This window comes from Fusarium odoratissimum (assembly GCF_000260195.1).
Source record: "Fusarium odoratissimum NRRL 54006 unplaced genomic scaffold supercont1.1, whole genome shotgun sequence".
NCBI lineage: Eukaryota > Fungi > Ascomycota > Sordariomycetes > Hypocreales > Nectriaceae > Fusarium > Fusarium odoratissimum.
In genome coordinates, this window is record NW_022158687.1 from 3,757,970 (window position 1) to 3,778,936 (window position 20,967).

Sequence of the window (20,967 nt, forward strand, 5' to 3'; positions counted from 1 at the left end):
TGTTGTCATAATCTCGCACGAGGCGCGTTTATGCTAAATTGCCTACGGTCGGGTACTAGAGTATTAACCCAACAACGATGCTTCAACCTTGTAGCACTTACAGTGACATCCAATTCATTAATTACATTTTAATTAACGTGCTAATTACACATTTTACTCCCCTTCCCGATAGACCACTTTGGTACAACTCTAGGCTGGGCTGTCTCTTCGTATTCAACCCATTCTCTAGACTCTAGAGTATTGGCCATTCATTCCCTACCTTACCTAGTAAAGGTGCTATCCCATTCTAAAACGTAGACATCCATCACATTCCAGCCCAATCCAAGAAAAGTATCTTACACTAAGGTATGATGGATAAATAAGGGTACTTTGTACGCGCGCGTCACCCCAACCAATCTCTTTCTGTAATAAGCACGTAATTATTGTTCCCTTTGGTAATACTAAAAGAAAGTAATTGTCTGATCACTATGTATGTGCATACGTACCTTGCTAAGGTAACAAACAAACGTACGTTCCCCAAATCCTCGGGATCTTCCAAGTTCTCCCGGTTCGTCATCCACTACCCGCTCGTCACACAAACTACGGCTTCGAGCATAGCAAACAATCTCTCGACCAAGTGATTCCCATCTTCTCTTCCTCGCCTCGACGTTCCCAAACGAGGTAAACGCAGCGAGTATACGATAACTCACCAACGATCATCTTGGCCAACACTCAATAGATTTCTTGCGATACCATACCATAACATTACATTCTTCCTCTTCAAGTCGCATGCTGCATTCGAGGCCAATGATAGTTATTGAATATTTCCATTATTTGTATTTTTCTCCTCGTAGTCTCCGTGAGCTGTGTAGCTAAATGTCTTCCATCTTATAAAATAATACTATACAGTCCAGAGGCTTCGAGGGGGGGAAGCGCGTAGTAGGGGGTATCTTCTATCAATCCTGAGTCCAGCCCAAGTGCTCTCTCAACACGGCCAGAGCATCGGTATCGCTTTCCTCTTCCCCCTCCTCAATCCTCTTCCAATAGCCTTGCCGTGTCTTGTACACCAATACAGAAATAGTACACGGGAATACAGCAACATATCCCTCTGCTGTTGGTCCTCCCGCGAGGGAGCCCAAACCACAACAGCGGTCCAATCCAGGAATAATAAAAAGTAACAGTAGAAAAAAAAAAAAGAAGAAAAAAAAGAAACGAGAGAAGCTGGCCAGATGGAAAACTGTGCAAGCAAGATGGGAACCGAGAGTAAACGGAGAAAACAAAAAAGCAAAAAGGTAAACAAAGTCCCCCAGGTCTATATGCAAAATGAACATCTTTTCCCATCCGGTCCCAGTTTTTGTGATCCTTATCCGAAACCCTTGCTGAAATTGAACTCCAAAATATGTCCTCGTGGCATTCGATCTTCTTGGCTCCGTCGTCAGGTCTTCCTTGTCGTTGTTGTCTCTGCTCGGTTTCGGTCATCTACTTTCTCTCCAAGTATGCTCGCCAACCCTTGTCGTGCTGCGCTGCGCTGTGGAGGCGAATCTGAGACATTCCCATCCCAGCCAGATCTGCATTCCGACTCAGAACGCCCTGACGTGAGTGGGTGCTGTAGGTTCAGATTGGTTATCGAGGGAGAGACTGTGGATACCGAAAGACGACTCGAGACCTGGAGCCGACAAGGACGCTGCTGTGAAGATGAAACTCGAAGACAAGAAAATAAAACAAATCCCGTTTTTTGGTTCCCGTCTATGTTCAAACGCCGCGTTGCTGAGCCCAATATGATAAAACAAACTTCGCGTCGCCACGAATCAGGAAGTGTGAAAAATAAGAAAATCGACACTCATTCAAATCAATGAGTGCATTCGTTCCCAAGAAAAAAGTCCTTCCCTTGAAATTTCCGCTTGCTGCTGGGAAGCAAGGGATGGCTCCGAGCCGTTGTGTATATGGTTTTCGACAGGAATGTGTATTAAAAAGTGTATTCGGAACGCATTAAGAGCCGGGAGTTATTCGGTTCCTTGGCTGCTGAAAGTGATTAAAATGGTGTCGTAATTAGAAAAATCGCTTAGAGTCGAAGGGAAGACAGGCGGAAGAGTGAGAAGTGCGCGTCTGTAACAGTACAGTCGCAGTGTCGTGTCATCGCCGGACAGGCCTAACCGCCAGCGTGGCCCGGCTTTGGCGTGGTCGTCAGTCGCATTAGGTTGGGATACATGTAGAGTTTATCCAACAATCCAAGCGAGGTGGCCTCTTATGAAGGTCTGGGGCGGGGCGGGGGCTTGGGGCAGCCGGTTGTGTCGTAGGCTCCTCGGCCCATGTTAGAGGGTGTTGATGATCCTTCAATCATGTTGTCTGTTGTTGCGAGAACGTGTAAATGAATGAGTTGTTGTTGTGGTGGTTGCTGCTGTGTTGCTGGTCAGTCATGCTGTGGGGGTGAATGAGGTGTGCAATGCATATGAAAAGGCGGAAGGATCGCGGAAGTATATATATAGGACAATGGAATGAAGCAGGCAGGCTGTTATCGGTATCTCAAAGGAAGACCAAGACGGGCACCAGCGCGAGGGCTTGAAGTGATTTTGGTAAGCGATCTTGACTTACAAGGAATACTCGTCTTGGTCGACAGAGTGTACAAAGGGTATTGAGCGAATGTGAGCGCGGATTGGCTAAAAGATTGAAGCGGCAGAGAAACAGAAAGCCGAATGGTATTCAAGATGCGAGCGTCACCAATATAATTGGAGCGTGTTTCGGACAGGTAAAGGAGTGGTGGTAAGTGATGGTTGAGTTTGGCGAGAGACGTCGACACCGGAACGTTGGAATAGGCAACACGAGCGAGAGATGATGTCGCAGACGTATTGGTATTGTATTGCAGATGAACGAAAGGCGGACAGGCGAGTCTCTTCAGGAGTGAGTGAGAGAAAGGGGGCTCGTTACGGGTGGATGTGAGAGAAAGTTATGCTTTTTGCGCAACAGCCCAAATAAGTAACAAGATCCAATAAGGGGAAACCTCTTTTTTTTATTTGGGGTGACTCGAGCTTTGGTTTCCGTCAAGGGGATGGGATGTATGGGGATGGGGATGGACGGATCGTTGCCGTAATACGGTAGCGTAGCGTAGCTTTCTCAGCTCGTTGTTGAGTTCAGGCACAAGGTACGCTGCAGTGGCGCCGGTCGGATGGTCGAATGAGTGTGGGTCAGACGAACGGGGCCGATTATTACGAGGGGGTGTATTTCCCTTTCTTTGCTGGTCCTGGCCTGGGCTAGTTCGAGACTTAGACTTGCTTCCAAGAGGTGATGTGACCTGATGAATGAGGCAAGGCGAGATGAGGTTGCTGATGAGTGTCCAGTCGTCAAGTTAGGCTAGTTTTATAACTAGTCAAAGTCGTCGATATCGTTCGCTTAATTGCGAGTAAGCGTGTGTGTATGTGTAAGTGATTCACTCTCAGAGATGTGTAAGAGGATCGAGCAGGAGGGCACAAGTCTTGAGCTGACGAGGTGGGCGGCTGAGAGGACTTGAAGGGGAGTTTGTTCCAAAGGGAGACGTGAAGTGAAGTTCTGAATGGAGGAAGGAAGTGGGAAGCAAGACGCTTTTGTACAAGAGCACACACATCGGAGAAAGAAGTAATAGGGAAAATCTCAATACTCATCCATGACAAGGTGAGGCTTGCAGCGGAAAGCCAGACCAGGCAAGGGGTGCCCTCAATGTGCCGTTCATTCAGTCAATCAATCATTATTACCTTAGTTACCTGAGAATGAACCTCATCAAAATTGCTGTGAAATTTCCCTAGTGGCCCACGCTCCAGGGGGCCAGGGGGGGCGTACCAGAAGGGGGTGACAAAAAACTGTGAGCCACGTCCCCATCGTTCCAAAGCAAAAAAAGGAGAGAACAGAGCGATACCTGGCTGGACCATGTTTCATGGCTTTTCTTCCAGGGCCTGTGCATGTCTCCACGAGGGATCCGTCCGTGGCTGATTAGGGTCAAAGAGAGAGCTCGGGCTTCCAAAACTCAGGGCGCTTCTCTCAATCTTCTCTCGCTTGCTATCAGCATGGGTTCTACCAGTAGTCCTTCCGGCATCCAGGGCCTTGACTCCCCAAGAAGCGCTGATCCGAACAGCACCCACCCATGTATTGGGCATGCATATTAGGTACGGTACCCTCTGTACCTTGCAGTGTACATTCACTTTGACAGCGACATTGACTCTCACTCTCGCCTCTCTGGGACACCCAGGCCACCGGGTCGCAGGGGTCGGAAGCCGCTGGGATCTGCTTTTTACTGCAAGGCGTGCAATGTCTCCGGGTGGTTGGAAAGTCGTCGCAACTTAGCCACGAGCTCTCAGACCGTTTTCTCACACCCCAACTGCAATGCACTCACCACACCCCCAGATCCTCTGGTCCATCCCTTGACAGGCGCCCACATCCATCTTACAGTAAACAGTGCTCTCCTTCTGTAACTGGGCACGTTAGAGCGTTAGCTTGTTGGTCGTGACGTTGACAGCCCGTTAGAGTCCGCTTCAAACCGAGCGCACACAAAATGGGTGTGTGTAACCCATGTTTGTGCTTTATAGCTCCCAGTAAACCTTCTTCATCCAACGTCTTTTGCTAGGCAAGGCAGGTAGCCACGCGCACGCTGAAATGGACGGGTAAGCCCTTCGAAGAATCGATGGTTTCCCGGCGCCCCGTAGTGGATCCAAAACCGGCCCCAATACCCTGGGCTGTGAGGACAATCCACGGCGGTGGTAATTGGGAGGAGATGCGACCGGCGTCAAGCTCAGCGTCAAAACGGTACTCCGGGCCGTGTTGCTGCACTGTGTAATACAGTCTTGCTAAATCATGGGGTACCTCTTTAGTCAGGAACGAAGTTGTCGAATCGGCCTCCTCTTCCATGACATGGCCAGGGTCCTCCATTCTCTCGGTTCCCCCAGTACCCTTTCGTCGTAGCTCCAGCCCCCGGCTTGATTGTTCCAGCAATTGTCATCCTGCCTGTTTGATTTCCCGTTGCAACCTGATGTTTGACTTGTTTCTTGTCCCTGCTTTGCTTCTGAGACAGTTAGACTCTGCGTCGTAGGGGCTATGGGGAAAATTGTTGTGGGCATGACACCAGTCGCATCGGACATCCTAATTCTTGACCTCTGTAATCTTTTGGGCCTCTGATGCTTATAGAAGCTCCTCCGATAGAAGTTGATGCTCCTTAGAACAAGAAGGTCTTCACAGCTCACACGCTCAGTGTCTCATCTTGTTGGGGCATAACAAGGCAATATCAGAACCCAACAGCATAATGCGTCAATAAGACCAAGTGGCACATGGGAGCGTTTGTCGCACCTATGACATCTTTTAGGAGCGCATAATTTCTCGACTAAGAAGTCATGCATTGTAGTAGTACATAACTCCATCCCAGTATCGCAAACTCCTCGCGAGAGATGAAGTATCGTCGATACCTATTGATAAATATCTTGTCAGATTGTGCTAGGGGCAGCTCAACTGGCTCTTTGATCACTTCCCGCTTGTTCGAAGAATCCGAAGTTGTAAGACTTAGAATCCAGAGCTATAAATAGCCCATGCATGTTATGAGTGAATCCCATCACTGCATGTGAAACTACACTAAAGCCTTCCTGCCCTTCTTGTTTGTTTCCGTGTATTGGCAATGATTCTTGTGACAGCTGTCACTTGGCAAAATGAAGTGGTCCATGCCTAGATGACAAGGAGACCTGATCTCGAACTATGCGCGATTCAAAATTAGCGACTGACGATTGATCGATGGGCTCAGTCGTAGCCATGTGGTTCTGAGCTGGTGGGTTTCCATACTGGCCGGCTGCCGAGCTTGGGTTTGGTTGCCAGAGGACAAATCATCACCAAGGCTATGCTCCTAGTTTAGCATGTGGTAGTCTTGGGTACCCAAGCTCTCGCAGGTTTCTTGCTCACGTGCGGAAAGGGCATAGTAGTTCAGAAACAAACGAGGACGGGAACGGATATCGCTGGAGTAGCCCCCTTGAACCAGAACAGTTTATTGTCATGTAAGATGGAAGTTCCTCAGCCCAAGGATACTGTCGCTTCTCAAGCTCAAAATCATGCCGCCCCGCTATGATATCGAATACCAATCCCAAGGACACGGAACCGCTGGGGCATCTCGGCTGAACAGTATCTTGGTTGAGCCTTGGGCCATCTGTGGCAACAGCGAACGTTGCACAGTGGTGGTACACACATGGTCAGTAACGAGGACAGAATCTCTTGCCTCTGAGAATCCCAGTCTTGTGTTCGTCTGCGAAATTATCAAGAAAAAAAATTGAGCACCAAGGTAATAAAACTGTTTCACATTCAGCTGTTGCCAAATGAGACGTCGTAAAGTGTTTGAATCCTTAGGAAACCCATGCGTCACGAGAAGCCCTATCCATGCGTACTGTACTTAATGCAACGGAAGTATTGCCGGGCTCGCCTAACACTGGGTCAACGTGTCTTAGATTGGCAGGTCGATGTTGTATGCCATATCACCACAATTCGCCGAGAAGCCGTGTAAAGTATCGTCAGACTCTTTATCAACAACCAACGATGAAGGCTACAGTTTTCACAGCCGTACGTAAGCAATCATGGGTATTGCGAAGCGTGTCGTGTATTTTGTTGCAGCTCAATGTCGGGGAACTTGCTTTAAACACCTGCGACGAACCTCTGGAATGTCACACCTGTAATTCTTGCGGCGATTTGTTGAAGTCAAAGTGGGCCGATGAGGCTTCGTAGAAAGCTTCCAGAAGCCTGTCAACCAACGGAACTCCACAGCACAAAGCTCTACGCAAGATACTTTCCCACGGTGTCAGCAGCGACATGCGGTGATAGAACACTGTGCGGACGATTTAAGGCGTGTCATCTCTTGCAATGTCTCCCATCAGTAGACTCCTTCTCAACCTAGCTCCACCTGACCGGGCAATTTTGTAAGCGTCCTCCTGTGGGGAGGATGGTGGATTGGGATGAACTGCCAACTCCCGTGCTGCAAGTTCAGGGGTATCGCTGCACACATCCGAGTTAGCGTGGCCAGCTACACGTTGTGGCGGTTTGCGCGTTGCTGTAGCGCCGCATAGAAGCCCCAGAACTTCGGTGTTCCTGCATTAGCCAAATTCCAAACGCCATTGACATTTGAAACAGGGGTCGTTACTACTTGTTCCAGCCTCCATCAACCACTAAAAAGCGTCCCTATGGCGCATTACCATGGATGACCTTTCCCAATATCAGATTGTCCCAGTCGATCGGTTTAGGTACTCTCAAGCCAACTAAGGTATACCAGATGTAATTGTGGTGCTCGCATATCATGTGACAATTCCAGCCTGCAAATGTCAGCTGAAAGGATTCTGACCAACACTGGCAAGCCCTCCACTCACCATGTGGCAGCTAGCTTAGCTTCCGGCCATTTCGGTGCCTTCCTCTTAGATATCTTTGGAAGCGAACAAATATCATGCGACGTAGGCAACCCGCCTGGTTTGAGATGAGCCTGTTTCCGGTCCTTTTTTTGATCCGCCCCAGATTCGTTAAAGCAACCCTGGCTCAGGTGCTTGTTTGCCATACCACTTTGCACAAATGATGATGAGGCGAGACCACCACACATGTGCGAACATGACTATCGTGGCTCACGATGAAGCCGTAATCGTATGCCCAGACCAACTCGATGCCACAAGGAATGGTGCTATCGATTCATCCCATCACACTATCGCAACTGACCTTGTCGAGCACGGCAGCTGCTTGTAGATCGGGCTGCCGTGTCCAAGCCAGTTACATTTGGTTCCAAACTATTGCAGCTAGTCAAGGAGGAAATGTCACCAGTATCTCAGCTTGTTGCTGTTGCTGGTACATAGTACGTACCCGCCGGCGACGAAGATGAGATTAGGACCCCTCGTGGCGGCATATGTGGTGGGGCAGTATCAAAGTCCACCTATCGGATTCAAAGGATTTTCGCTTTGAAGACCGCGCTAAACTGGATGATCGCTTCTTGCCTTCTAGAAGCCTCAACGAACAGTGTTGCAGATCAGAATTGGAGTCTTGCTTGGGAAGACACCCCGACAAGAGCCTGCGTACATAGAACTTGCTGGCACGTCATATTTGGCAGAGGTTTTCAGGGTAAAGCTGTGGGTGTTTGCTTTCTTGATCAACCCTTCCACACCAACGCTGGGTATCCGTAGTGCTACCCAAAGATGCACCAACACTCTGCCGATGTGACCCGGCTTGGTGGCTGTCCATTTTCAACCTCTCTGTTGTCAGTTTAGACCTCTCTGCTTGATTGAATCGTGTTCGTTGAGATGATAGTATTCGTGTCACCGGGGAACCGCTTCCGCAATTGTAGTGCGTCCGTGCCGGATCCGCCAGGTAATTTCAAAATTTTCGTCCCAAACGTTCATGGTTCCTGGACTGTTTGTGTGGGGACATGAGAGGCCTCTCTTGACTAGACAAGGTAGGCAAGCTTCTGGAAGACCGATCTATGAAGCCAGCGAGGAGCGTTTGTTGTGGTGTGTGTGTCGTTCGAGCCGGGTATGCTCCCCGAACGATAGACCAAGCAAGCCACGAGTCAAGCTTCTGATGGGATGGATGCAAAGATCCATCGCCTTCCGCCCGCCGCGCTCCCGGATGTTGATCTTTATCCAGATAGTACCTATCGTGCCCGACCGCACCAGCTCTTGGGTACAGGTTTGAATAGGTCCCTGATCATGTGCCTCATTTCAGCCATGAGTCGTAATAGTCTGGTCATTGATTGCAAAGAGCCAGAGCCTCAATAAACTGACTCGAACAGACTGACCCCTAACACTCTATCATGGGGACTTCTCAGTCTGGGGAAGCATGTTGTGCGGCGCGACGTTTCCAGAACTGTCAGGCGGTTATTTCAGCCGCTTGATCAAGTGATGGTATACCAGGTAAGTATCCGTAGTAGCTTAGGTATCGTAGAGCCAACTATTGCAAATAGTAGCCTTTTTTCTTTAATCTGAAAGAGGATAATAGGTAGCCTGATGTTTATAATACATTGAAATTTGTCTGCAGGGCGGTGGGAAGGTATACTGGGTTTCCATAGTGATAGAAAGGAGGGTGCTCATAGGCCGTCTAAAACTCGTTGTTTAGGGTAGCTTGAATTTAACTCGATTATTTTTAACAGCTATTTCCTCTACCTTAGGTTCGATATTCGTTTGCTCCCTATGCCATTAACTTGTGTGATTTGAAGCTTTGAGTCTTCCATATGTAAGTCAGCTATTTGTTCTCGGTGTATACGTCCTGTTTATTTTGGGCTATTGTGGTTCAAAAGGATGCGTTTATATGAACATGCCAAGACAGTTGCACGTGTAACAACTCTACCTCAAAGTATGGAAGCCATAATATGCAATTCAGTATGCCTTATGCAAGGATGCGATTATCTCAAGATTATCCCTCGCTACATAGCGACGATACAAAGAGTGTTGTATAACGAGTGAAGGCATCGGCGTTGACGGGGAGCTTCCTAGATAGTGCAATACCTTGAGCTGATTGGAAGACAGCGAAAGCCCACTATATTCCTAGGATGTAGGCTGCTACAACAGGGTCGCACCACTGAAGCTCAGGTACACTCCTATCACTCATTCGCAGGCTCCAAACCAGGCAAGTAACTATCCCACAAGCCACAACTCCAGCCTCACCTCCACCCCGCCATCGCTGACGCAGCTTGAACGTCCACCCAAGCCGACACCGATATAGCTTCCAGTTAATACAGGAATACTCACAATACCTCGAGTCGCACGGAAAATCACCTGAAACCAATTGATAATACCGAATTACCAAGATGTCAATTATCCAGCAGCATACGAGCGCGACGCTCGGTGACGCATGGCGCACCATCAACATCGACGCCTTGAACGAAGACTCCAGTGTCAACTTCGACACCTCGACTCTGCATCCCCCACAGCCCGAGATCGACGAAGCGGAAGTGCGACAGCTTTCTGGGCAGATCAGGCAGCTTCTGAGAGGCGGTGATGCGGAGGGAGCTTTGAGGGGCAGCTTGGAGACTCCAGTATACAACGGAACGGATGCAGCCAAGGTATGTCAACAGAGAGTCGAGATGCGGCAGCGTACATTTGCCCTACACATGTGGAATCTAACATGACGTGTCTACTTAGGATGCTCATCTGCACACTATCATTGAGGTCCTCCAGTCGATTAAGGCAAGCGACATGTCCCCCTTACTGAAGAGCATCTATGGATCTGAAGGTGGCCCTGAGTGCCTGGATGTCCTGATGAAGTATATGTACGTTTAATGATGGAACGGGTGGATAAGTGTGCAAACCTAACGATGTAATAGCTACAAGGGAATGGCTACGGTTCACCCTGGAACAGCTTCGCGATCACCAAACAAGGTTACACCTCAATCGACGGGAGGTTTCAGCCAGATCGCTGGGCGACCTGGTTCGAACGAGCCCGCCACTGCAGCCATGAGTGTGCTCCTGAGTTGGCACGAGAAGGTCGTTGAGGTCGCTGGTCTGGGATGCATCGGCCGAACAATGACCGATTGGCGAAAGGTTTAGAGGCCAGATACGTGCTCGCGATGATGAGCGGTCAAGAATACATAGAATCATGAATCCAATTCATAACCCGCAGAGTAAACCCCCGTCCGCGGAACATAGCTCTGGTGTTACATTATTTACATTATACAAATCATCTGCCCTCTACTTTTGCTCCAAGACATCTTTCAAGTTTATGTCACCACTTCCTCTGGCCAGAGGTTGTGGCTGGTTTTCACCTTCCCGCCATCCGATCATATAAATGATTCGGAAAGTCGCGGGAATAGATCCATCCGGGTTACCGTGAAGTTCCTTATAGATGGCATCGCCAGCGAGGAGAACATCGCGGGAAATCGCACCCATCTCCCTTCCGAGGACAGCATTACCCTCACCCATGGCCTGAAGATCCTGCATCAAAGCAAATGTGTCAGGGTAATCAACGATGATATCATCGATATCAACAGTCAACATCTTGAAGCCAGCTTTCTGAAGCAGACCACCTATATCCTTGACATCAGCCAAAGGAGAGACACGAGGAGACATGCCACCTCGTCTTTCTGTCTCTGCCAGCTGTAGTGACGTTCTCAACTCGAATAGTGTGTCTCCACCAAGCATAGCGCCGATGAAAGGAGAGTCAGGTTTGAGGACGTTGTTGATCTGTGTGAGGATACCGGGTAGATCGTTGATCCAATGGAGACTCAATGAGCTCATCACCAGGTCAAAAGAAGCAGGCTCGAAAGGAATCGTTTCTTCGTCGTCCACAACCGTCCGCGTGATATTAAGCTTATTGTTGAACTCATGATCAGCATCACGGTGAAGCAGTGAATGAGATGAATCAGCAGCAACCAATTCGTCAATACGAGTCGCCAGTGGTGGCGACTTAGGTGTGTTAGGGTCAGGATCAGGATTCTCCTGGACCAAAGCTCGTGCGATATTGCATGAATTTGCGCCGAGATCTAACACTCGAGGAAATCTGCGTTTGATGTCCTATTGGTATGTGAGAAACGAGTGTTGCTTCAAGAACATGGTTACTTACTAGAAGTCTTTCTGATACTCGAATTGCAACCTCATCCTTGAGGTAATCAGCTTCCCGACTTTGTTCAGAGTTGGCACCAGCTCGCTCCTTTTGTAGCCATTTTGTGTGGCGATTGAAAACCTGGAAACGAGGCGCTCCAGCAGCTTGAACAGCATAAAACCGTTGATTTGAGATGTGATGATAGAGATTGGCTGGCTGTGACAGAGTCCGTAGACTACAGCGCATTGCCAATCGTGAAACTGTGCAAGATGACATTGCGAACTATATTCAATCAACCTATCTTTGAGCTTGAAAAGGAATGTGAAGTTTGTTTACGTAGAATAACGATAACCCTCGAGTATTGATGCAATTGAAGTCATGATGAATTTGATAGCTCTATGGAAGCACTCAACTGGCCGCAGTGTTAAAGTGAACAAAGCACGGACCATGTGCAACTATGAGCGGTTAAACCCTTTCTGGCCGTTATTGCACCCGTAGGAGGCAGGAGGCAGGAGGCTTCTTAGAGGCTAGAAGTTACTGGCCTGGGTATGGGATGACAGATGAACACGCTTCTCACCTCCTCTTCCACCAATTTTGCTGTTAATAAACACATCTTCCTTTTCTTCTTGAGGCCTTCTGTGTCGTTCGTTGCAGGGACTCTCTAGTGCTCTCTCATCACCGACACGCTTACAATACAATCCCCTCTCGCCTGTCGTAGCCCTTGTCATTCCCCGACTCATCCGTTCCCTAGCCCACGGGCCTCTTCCGCAACTCCTAACTAAACCATTAGGCCGCACCAACAGAGCACCGCCCACCACCGCATCTCCATCCGCATCTTCAGTCTAGCTCGCCCCTCCAGCGAGCAATCTCCCATCACATCGACATACAATCGATGTCTGGCGCGTGAGCCGTCTGGACAATTCGAGTCGACTATGCGATTCTTGCGATAAGGCGCGACCATACTCTGTCTTGGAGATACTTTGACATCACCTTCCACCGTACGAATCCATCTAAGCCGACTCCCCCCCGTTTCGTTCCAAAAATCAGGGGTCTTCAGCGACTTGACCGCACGAATACCTTTGCATACCACCGCCCAAAATGTCGAGCTCAGGCACAGGCTTTCTCGGCCGCTCGAGTAGCAGCAATGCCAATATGCGCGGATTGGTTCAGTTCATTGCTGATCTCAGAAATGCGAGAGCGCGTGAACTCGAGGAGAAGCGAATCAATAAGGAGCTGGCCAATATTCGACAGAAGTTCAAGGACGGCAGTCTTAGCGGTTACCACAAGAAGAAATATGTCTGCAAGTTGCTATATATTTACATCCTGGGCTGGAATGTCGATTTTGGGCACCTCGAGGCCGTGAATCTGATCTCAGCAAACAAATACTCAGAGAAGCAGATAGGTTATCTGGCTATGACACTCTTTCTCCACGAGAAGCACGAGCTTCTGCACCTTGTCGTCAACAGCATCCGAAAGGACTTACTCGACCATAATGAGCTTTTCAATTGTCTTGCTCTTCATGCGATTGCCAATGTTGGAAGTCGAGAGATGGGCGAAGCCCTAAATGGGGAGGTTCATAGACTCCTGATTTCTCCGTATGCGCTCATACCCCTTTAGTGCGAAGGAACCACACTGACCGCTGTTACGCAGTACTTCAAAATCGTTCGTCAAGAAGAAGGCCGCTCTGACGCTCCTCCGATTATACCGCAAGCACCCAGATATCGTATCGCCGCAATGGGCGGAGCGCATTATCCACCTTATGGATGACTCTGACCTCGGCGTTGCACTTTCCGTCACGTCGCTGGTCATGACACTGGCCCAAGATAATCTAGAGCAATACAAGGGAGCGTATGCCAAAGCAGCAGCTCGTCTGAAGCGAATTCTTATCGACGGCGAGTATACGACCGATTACCTTTACTACAAAGTCCCCTGCCCCTGGCTGCAGATCAAATTACTTCGACTTCTGCAATACTTTCCACCTGCAGGTAAGTGTGATAGCGCAATTACACAGGAAGCAGTTACTGACACAATGTTCAGAGGACACTCATGTTCGGGAAATGATTCGCGAGTCTTTGCAAAAGATCCTGAACCTAGCCATGGAGACCAATAAGAACGTTCAACAGAACAACGCTCAAAACGCCGTGCTCTTTGAAGCCATCAACCTTATTATCCACCTAGACACTGAACATGGCCTGATGAAGCAAATTTCAACGAGACTGGGCAAATTTATCCAGAGCCGGGAGACCAACGTCAGATATCTAGGCTTGGAAGCTATGACACATCTGGCTGCACGCGCTGAAACTCTGGATCCCATCAAGCAACACCAGGAAATTATTCTTGGCTCGCTCAAAGATCGAGATATCAGTGTTCGTCGCAAGGGTCTGGACTTACTCTACAGCATGTGTGACGCCACAAATGCCCAAGTCATCGTTGGTGAGCTACTGCACTACCTACAGAATGCCGACTTCGCTATCCGAGAAGAAATGGTCCTTAAGATTGCCATTCTTACGGAAAAGTACGCCACTGATGTGCAGTGGTACGTTGATATCTCCCTCAGACTTATCGCCATGGCTGGAGATCATGTCAGCGATGAGGTGTGGCAGCGAGTTATTCAAATTGTGACGAACAACGAGGAGCTACAGGTTTACGCAGCTCAAAATGCGTTACAATATGTCAAGGGCGACCACTGCCACGAGACTCTGGTCAAGATTGGCGCCTATATATTGGGAGAGTTTGGTCATTTGGTCGCTGACCAGCCCCGTTGCAGTCCTATTGAGCAGTTTATGGCTCTTCAGGGCAAGCTGACGGCATGCTCTTCGAGTACTCGTGCCATGATTCTCTCATGCTTTGTCAAATATGTCAACTTGTTCCCGGAAATCAAGCCTCAGCTTGTTCATGTGTTTGAGTTTCACAGCCACAACCTGGACTCCGAGCTTCAACAGAGAGCTTGTGAATACTTGACCCTTGTGAATATGCCAACGGATGACCTCCTTCGAACAGTTTGCGACGAAATGCCTCCTTTCCCTGAACGACAGTCTGCACTTCTCTCCAGACTACACCAGAAACATGCTAATACGAGCGACCGAAGGACCTGGGTGGTGGGAGGAAAGGATGCCAATGCGGACGCTCGGGAACTTAGCATGGGTACTGGAGCACTCAAGAGGACTTTTAGCTCGAATGTCCCACTGAACGGCAAACCGAATGGCCAGGCTGCAACTGGCACAAACGGTCATAGCAATGGTGTTGCCGATTTGGCTGGGCTCGATCTCAACGTACCTACACCATCTGAGCCAAAGATGCTCAAGGCCCCTAACTTGGCCAGTGCAGCTCATTTGTCACCCGGATGGGAGCAAGGATTCAACAAACTTCTTGTTCGATCAGACGGCGTTCTATACGAAGATGGCCAGTTACAGATCGGTGTTCGATCAGAATATCGTGGCCAGATGGCTTGCTTGATCACATATTTTAAGAACAAGACACCAGCAACTATCAGTTCCTTCACAACGACATTGGATCTGGACGAGAACGAAAAAGAGAACCTTACCTGGGACGTCAAAAACCTCCCTGATAGTACCATTGTGCAAGGTGGACAGTCCCAGCAAGTTGTTATGTTCGAAGCAAAGAAGATTTTTGAGAAGAGTCCGACTGTACGCATCAGCTACCTGGCTGGTGCACTACAGGCACTTACTCTGAAGCTTCCCGTGTCTATACACAAATTTATGGACCCGGCAGAGTTGACTGCTGAGGACTTTTTCAAGAGATGGAAGCAGATTGGTGGTGCCCCCCGAGAGGCGCAGGCCATTTTTGGAGTCAGTGGTAAGGGCGACAGAGAAATCACAGAGAGCTTCGTTACAAAGACAGTGGAGGGTTTCAGATGGCGTGTGCTGGACATGGTTGACCCTAACCCCAAGAACGTTGTTGGTGCGAGCGTGCTGCACACATCTCAAGGAGGCAAGTTTGGTTGTCTTATGAGACTGGAACCAAACTATGGACAACAGGTAGGCGAAACCATTCCGCTTCAGATGTTGCATATTCTAACTGTTCATCAGATGATTCGATTGACTATCCGTGCCACAGATGATTCCGTGCCGGCGGTCTTGTTGAAGTATATGCAAGAACGGCTTGCTGCAGGAATCTCAACGGGACCGGATCGATTCGAGCCACCTTCACGGGAGCAGATTTCGGACTCTTTCCGTAATGTTATGGTGACTTGATGGGAGAACATGATGTTTATCTTCTATATATTCGCCGGACAGGAGTTGTTATAATACCACAGAAGCATATGGGCGTTGGGGAACTAGCATGAAATCGGAGGAAGCGCTCAATTAAAGCCAATCGTTTATTGGCTGAAAAGTTGCCTGCGTCGATCCTCCTTGTATAGTCCCTCTTTACCGCACAAGGCGATGAAGCTGTGCGGAGTGATCTGATCAAGGAGGATGCAGTTGTTACATACCACGATCTCTCATTGTAAATTGAATGAATATGATGCAAAGAAAAATGTAATCAAGCGGTGAAGACGATGGAGCAGGTGTTAGGGCATTGAAGAACCCCGTCAACTTGAAGAAGGTGGGCTTGAATGGGGCTGACTTTGTGTTAACTCGCTATTTACTCCTTGATCTTTGCATCTGCCTTAGCAGGCCTCTGCCCGAAAATAGTGCTGCCTACACGAACCTCACTGCTTCCCAGGCGAATTGCACCTTCAAAATCCTCACTCATACCCATGCTCAACTCCAGGCTATCCTTATCCAAATTCAGCTCCTTAGCCACAAGATCTAGCTGCTCCTTGAGAGTAACAAAGTCCTCATTCTCAGCCTCAGCGGTAGTGGCTTTGCTGCGAGCAATAGCCCCGATGGTCATGAGACCGAGAAAACGGAGGCTGGGGCATGTCTCAATGACTTCACGGCATAGAGCAACGGTCTCTTCACCGGGGGCACAGCCAGACTTGGCTTCCTCTCCAGATGTGTTGACTTGCACGTGGACACCAATCTTGTCAAGATCAGGCTGTGAAGAAAGAAGATTTGTGCGGGCAGTGTTGAGAAGCTGGGCCTTCTTGGAAGTATCTATGCTTGAGACACAGAAGAGATTGGGGATCTTTCCCAGGGACTTGCAATGGCCTAATATATCATATCAGTATGCGTGGTTCCATACGTGTGAGTCAGGCCTCTTACTAGACTGGAGACCACCGATAAAATGCCACTGAATAGTTTTCGGTAGCAAAGCTGCTTTTTGAGTCAACTCTTGAGAATAGTTCTCACCAAAGTGAGTATGGGAAGTAGGAGCCTGATGAAGTGCTAGAATGTCGTTCACAGGCTTGAGCTTTGAGACAGCAACAAGTCGGACCTGATATAAATGTAAGCCAGGGTATGTTTTATGGTGTTTCAATGTGAGAGTGAGAGTGAGTGTCATGCATACATTTCGACCGTTTGCTACGGCAGCAATACGCTCTTTGACGGAATTAACCTGAGAAACAAGAGCCTGAGCCCTTGAAGGATCAATCCTCATCTCGTCTTGAGAATCACTCATGTTATGTATGAGGTTTTGTAAGTCTGTTGCTAAGAGAGTGGTGATTGTTGTAAGTGGGCAAGTGATTTTGGGCAACCGGATTATCATCGGTTAGGTCATGCATTCAGTGCCAACGACCCAAAGTGGCCAACATAGCTCAGTCAGAAACCATACCCCTTGGGACTTCTAAACCAATTTTATAACGACAAATATTCACAAAATCGAGAGAGTAGAGAGAGCTCTATACATTTGAGGCTTATCAGAGATGGCTACTGATCTGAAAACTGGCCGCCGAAGGGCTACCAGCAGCGCGGCTACAAGACCAGGACACACGAGACGAAAGTCAAGAGCTGTTATCCAGCCAAAGTCAACACATACATCAGATGAATTTCTACAAGACTTTCTAGACCCTACATTTGATCCCGCAACTTTCCTCAACTCAACCCTTCCTCCACTGCAGCAGCGCTCTATACCTGGCCGAACCGGAGATGTCGCACCGCTCGCTGAGCTGTCCACGCAAGCTCAGACTCTTATTTCACAACTTAACGCCCAGACTTCACGGCTTTCAACTACTCTTACGCATCTTACTGATGAAATTTTGAGAAGCGGGAGTCGCCTGGCTTATGAGGTGGAGCTACTACGAGGCGAGACGTTGAGTCTCCAGGAGACTATGAATGAGACGCTTCATGACGACATCAAGAAGTTTGTTCCCGAAGGACTGCAAGAAGCCATCGAGGCAAAGAATGCCGCAGCGGCCGCTGCTAAAGAAGATCGGAGTGCGGCACCGTCGACAACTGCTGCAGCTGTTACCAACGATGGAGCCAATCCAGATGACCCTGAATTCATCAGACAGTTACAAACATTAACTCTTGTGCGAGCACGCCTGGAATCAGTTATTAAGACATTCGGAGATGCCATGGAATTCGTCTTCCCACCATCAGAGATCTCCGTCAGCTCCGGTTTCCTCTCAGTATCAGCACCCGAGCCAGGTTCAGCACAGCAGAGTTCTGAGGAAAAGGGCAAGGAAGTACTCAAGAACATCAGAAACGAGATATCAGATCTATTGAACAAGTCTGACGACCCTATTCAGGGCATTGAGAAAGCGGCACAAAGAATTGAACAACTCAAGGAGCTTAACCGTGTATGGAAGGACACAGCAGAGGAGAAGGGACGAAATAAGTTTATAGAGGGTCTTGCCAAGACGGTTGAAGACAAGCATCGGGATCTAATGAAGGAAATGGAGCAGACCAAGGAAAAGACTAAAGTGGAATCACGGTCACGGAAAGGCAGTGTCACGAGAGATGCTGCAGCGACTGTGGTAGAGGATACAAAGTCACCGGGTGGGTTTGGACTGATTAGCCAGTTGCACAAGCTTCGAGGAGGTCTGTGAACCAATGATAGAGACTCATAAACTGAAAGCTATAAAATATATTGTTTCCACTGAACGTATTAATTGTCCCTGTTGAAGGTTAAGCTCTATCGCTGACGGTGTAAGTACAGTATCTCGCACTGCGACCCTACAGCCAATCACTCCACTGACCGCATGACAAGATCGGCCCGGGGCACTATTTTCCTATACTGCCGTTTGCAGCAGGCGGTGAGGTCACTAATAAGCGCCCCGGCGAGGTCATGCCTCTCTGGGCCTGCGTCTCTCCCAGTTTGAGCCGAGACAATAGAAACACTTCCAGGTTGCTTTACTTCCACTGCCACATTGTTCTATCATTGCATTGCATTGCACTGGCACTGACGCTGGCAATTGTTCGTTTGCTTGCTCTATTCTACTTTTACCAACCAATAAGTATCCAACTTGTTGTGGAGTAGACACCCTCTGAATCTATTTGTCTTGGCCATCTCTTTTACTTGCACTCAGCTCTTTTATCCCAAGTTGCATGGACTCTTTACTCTCCCAACCATTACAACCTCAACCTCAACCTTGAACCCATAATCACGAAGATAGTACGACTCTCAACCTTCTGAATTCTTTTCTTGAAGCCTACAGAAGCATTCTTGCAAACACCAGACACCACTTACACATAACTACAACTATTTACAATGGCCGCCAACGAAGCAGCGGCCCTTACAAACATGGCCAACCGATCCGACCGACGCTCTCCTGCTCCCGCTTCCCAGTCAAAAAGAGATCGCAAGCGACAAGCTCTTATAGAGAGACTCTCTGGCATGACCGATAAGTTCCATCGGGAAAGGGACATGACATATCGCGATCAGCTCCAGAAGATCCAGTTCGACATCAATCTCGTCCAGCGCTTCGACCCTTACGATCCAAAGGTCCTTGAGGTCATCTCTGAACTCCAGAAGGAGCACACCAACACACAAGGTCCTCCGGTCAACGCCGAAGATGCCCGAAGCTTGCTTGACATGGCTGGCATCCGATTCTCTGACTTCGTTGACGAAGTCGAGGATTTGGTAGAAATTCGTGACTTTCAGCTGGCGCAGTCAAAAGTAAGAAACCGTCCCACGCCACACGACCAAGTGTCTTGCTAACCATTTATCCAAACAGAATGAATACGACCGACGACGAGAAGAATATAGAAACACTTACGACTACAAGGTTGAGACCGCCAAGCGCGAGCACCGAGCCCTTACCAACACCCTTCGAGATCGATTGGTCAATACCCTCACCCACAAGAAGAACCGGTTGAACCGCGAGAAAGAGGTTTTGGAGATTAATGATTCCAATGCCTTGCTACTCAACCCCAATCAGTTCAGCTTGACCAATCCTGCGAGCCCCGGTGGTCCCCATGGAAAGCGAGCCACACGTCTGCGCAAGGACGCCGACGATATGCAGATGTATTCCGACAACAAGAAGCGCAAGCGAAACGCCGGCGATGACGACGGCTCACCTGCCCCGACACGACGAGCCCTCGACAACCACAATACAACACCTCTCTGGCAGTCTGAGAAGGCTCGTGCTGCTGCTAAGCAGAACGGACCTATCTACAGCATTGACAAGCTTTTCACTGACAAGGAGCTGTCGCTAAACTATAACACTGCTGCCCTTGCTGCGCACCAGTACATTCTTCGCAACCGTGTCAGTGGCGGCGGCTCTCCCGAAGACAGCGATTCCGGCAATGGTGAGGCCAATGGCGACCAGGACGCCGATTCTCAACCATCTGCCCCAGCTATGGAGCGCTCCGTCTCGCACGCCACCCGTAGCACTCGTGGCGGTAATTTGCTTGACGACAAGATTTTAGGTCTTGAGGGTATCACCAATTTCGAAGTTCACAACTTGGATATTCTCCACGCCCACGAACCCCCCAAGATGCCTCCTCCGGTTCCCCAGCAATACCTCAAGCCCTACCCTCGTACAGCGGACCAGAACTTCCCTGTTCCCCTGTCTAATGACGATATCACTTCTGATCTTACGATCATGGGCTTCTTCAAGCAATACGACGCAGCACACAAGCCTGGAGCTCACCTTGATCGCCCAACTGGAATGCGCCGGGTTCTCGCTGCTGTATCAATACCTTACCAGCATTCACGATATGTCGCTTTTACTAGCGCCCCTAGAGAAGACCCGGAATATGTCCGCGATTCATTGGGTCTACCAGCTCTCAGCAGCCTTCGAGATCAGCCAAGCCCAGCACATGCTGGTGCAGCTACTTCAGTAGCAGCTCTGTCCAGCGCCGCAGTGCCTATGAGTCGCCAGAGCAGTGCCGGCGGAGTTGCCATGAGCCGCCAGGGTAGCAGCAGTACGCGTGGCAAGGGACGTAAGAACTAGAGATTCTCGCGGCGCAAATGACCTCCTTTTATAGTATTGCAAGCGCGGCGCAAAGGCGTAGCATCGATTTGGCTTACGGCGGCATCTGATTTCATGGAAGTCCAACCTACATCAGCGGACGGTGTGGGGTCTGTTAAACGGGCTCATCAAGTTGGGATGAGTTTTACTCAAGGCTTGTGGATAAAGAAACGAGCTGAAACATCAGCAATGGAATATGGGTCTGAGTCACTGTCTATGGTCGGTCATGTCAT

General features: G+C 49.1%; 9 protein-coding genes across 10 annotated transcripts; 4 read left to right on the top strand and 5 right to left on the bottom strand.

Annotated features, from left to right (window-relative positions):
* Nucleotides 1–496: 496 nt before the first annotated feature.
* FOIG_01316 (uncharacterized protein) lies at nucleotides 497–3,557 on the bottom strand. Of its 2 annotated transcripts, none has more exons than XM_031198115.1 (2): nucleotides 2,572–3,503; nucleotides 497–2,374 (listed from the first exon to the last, which is right to left on the bottom strand). In XM_031198115.1, exon 2 carries the CDS (start codon nucleotides 1,456–1,458, stop codon nucleotides 1,009–1,011), a length of 450 nt encoding a protein of 149 aa, XP_031073882.1. In that variant the 5' UTR covers nucleotides 1,459–2,374; nucleotides 2,572–3,503; the 3' UTR covers nucleotides 497–1,008. The 2 variants fall into 2 exon arrangements, with proteins under 2 accessions (XP_031073882.1, XP_031073883.1); XM_031198116.1 differs by having other exon boundaries at nucleotides 783–2,377; nucleotides 2,572–3,557.
* A 324-nt stretch (nucleotides 3,558–3,881) lies between these two features.
* FOIG_01317 (uncharacterized protein) lies at nucleotides 3,882–4,103 on the bottom strand (the record flags this gene model as incomplete). Its single annotated transcript, XM_031198117.1, has 1 exon — nucleotides 3,882–4,103. One exon carries the CDS (start codon nucleotides 4,101–4,103, stop codon nucleotides 3,882–3,884), a length of 222 nt encoding a protein of 73 aa, XP_031073884.1.
* A 463-nt stretch (nucleotides 4,104–4,566) lies between these two features.
* FOIG_01318 (uncharacterized protein) lies at nucleotides 4,567–4,872 on the bottom strand (the record flags this gene model as incomplete). Its single annotated transcript, XM_031198118.1, has 1 exon — nucleotides 4,567–4,872. The coding sequence occupies one exon, from the start codon at nucleotides 4,870–4,872 to the stop codon at nucleotides 4,567–4,569; it is 306 nt and encodes a 101-aa protein (XP_031073885.1).
* A 4,697-nt stretch (nucleotides 4,873–9,569) lies between these two features.
* On the top strand, nucleotides 9,570–11,888 carry FOIG_01319 (actin like protein 2/3 complex, subunit 5). The gene is made up of 3 exons (XM_031198119.1): nucleotides 9,570–10,000; nucleotides 10,080–10,207; nucleotides 10,262–11,888. The coding sequence occupies exons 1-3, from the start codon at nucleotides 9,746–9,748 to the stop codon at nucleotides 10,482–10,484; spliced, it is 606 nt and encodes a 201-aa protein (XP_031073886.1). The 5' UTR covers nucleotides 9,570–9,745; the 3' UTR covers nucleotides 10,485–11,888.
* On the bottom strand, nucleotides 10,193–11,876 carry FOIG_01320 (uncharacterized protein). Its single transcript, XM_031198120.1, has 2 exons — nucleotides 11,497–11,876; nucleotides 10,193–11,447 (listed from the first exon to the last, which is right to left on the bottom strand). Exons 1-2 carry the CDS (start codon nucleotides 11,749–11,751, stop codon nucleotides 10,626–10,628), a joined length of 1,077 nt encoding a protein of 358 aa, XP_031073887.1. The 5' UTR covers nucleotides 11,752–11,876; the 3' UTR covers nucleotides 10,193–10,625.
* Nucleotides 11,889–11,998: 110 nt separating the features above from the next.
* Nucleotides 11,999–16,443, top strand: FOIG_01321 (uncharacterized protein). The gene is made up of 4 exons (XM_031198121.1): nucleotides 11,999–13,070; nucleotides 13,126–13,460; nucleotides 13,513–15,473; nucleotides 15,525–16,443. Exons 1-4 carry the CDS (start codon nucleotides 12,574–12,576, stop codon nucleotides 15,687–15,689), a joined length of 2,958 nt encoding a protein of 985 aa, XP_031073888.1. The 5' UTR covers nucleotides 11,999–12,573; the 3' UTR covers nucleotides 15,690–16,443.
* FOIG_01322 (YggS family pyridoxal phosphate enzyme) lies at nucleotides 15,993–16,998 on the bottom strand (the record flags this gene model as incomplete). The annotated part of the gene is made up of 3 exons (XM_031198122.1): nucleotides 15,993–16,589; nucleotides 16,644–16,815; nucleotides 16,888–16,998. 3 exons carry the CDS (start codon nucleotides 16,996–16,998, stop codon nucleotides 16,081–16,083), a joined length of 792 nt encoding a protein of 263 aa, XP_031073889.1. The 3' UTR covers nucleotides 15,993–16,080.
* A 75-nt stretch (nucleotides 16,999–17,073) lies between these two features.
* FOIG_01323 (uncharacterized protein) lies at nucleotides 17,074–18,424 on the top strand. Its single transcript, XM_031198123.1, has one exon. The coding sequence runs from the start codon at nucleotides 17,243–17,245 to the stop codon at nucleotides 18,365–18,367; it is 1,125 nt and encodes a 374-aa protein (XP_031073890.1). The 5' UTR covers nucleotides 17,074–17,242; the 3' UTR covers nucleotides 18,368–18,424.
* A 220-nt stretch (nucleotides 18,425–18,644) lies between these two features.
* On the top strand, nucleotides 18,645–20,928 carry FOIG_01324 (uncharacterized protein). Its single transcript, XM_031198124.1, has 2 exons — nucleotides 18,645–19,437; nucleotides 19,496–20,928. The coding sequence occupies exons 1-2, from the start codon at nucleotides 19,030–19,032 to the stop codon at nucleotides 20,714–20,716; spliced, it is 1,629 nt and encodes a 542-aa protein (XP_031073891.1). The 5' UTR covers nucleotides 18,645–19,029; the 3' UTR covers nucleotides 20,717–20,928.
* Nucleotides 20,929–20,967: the final 39 nt, after the last annotated feature.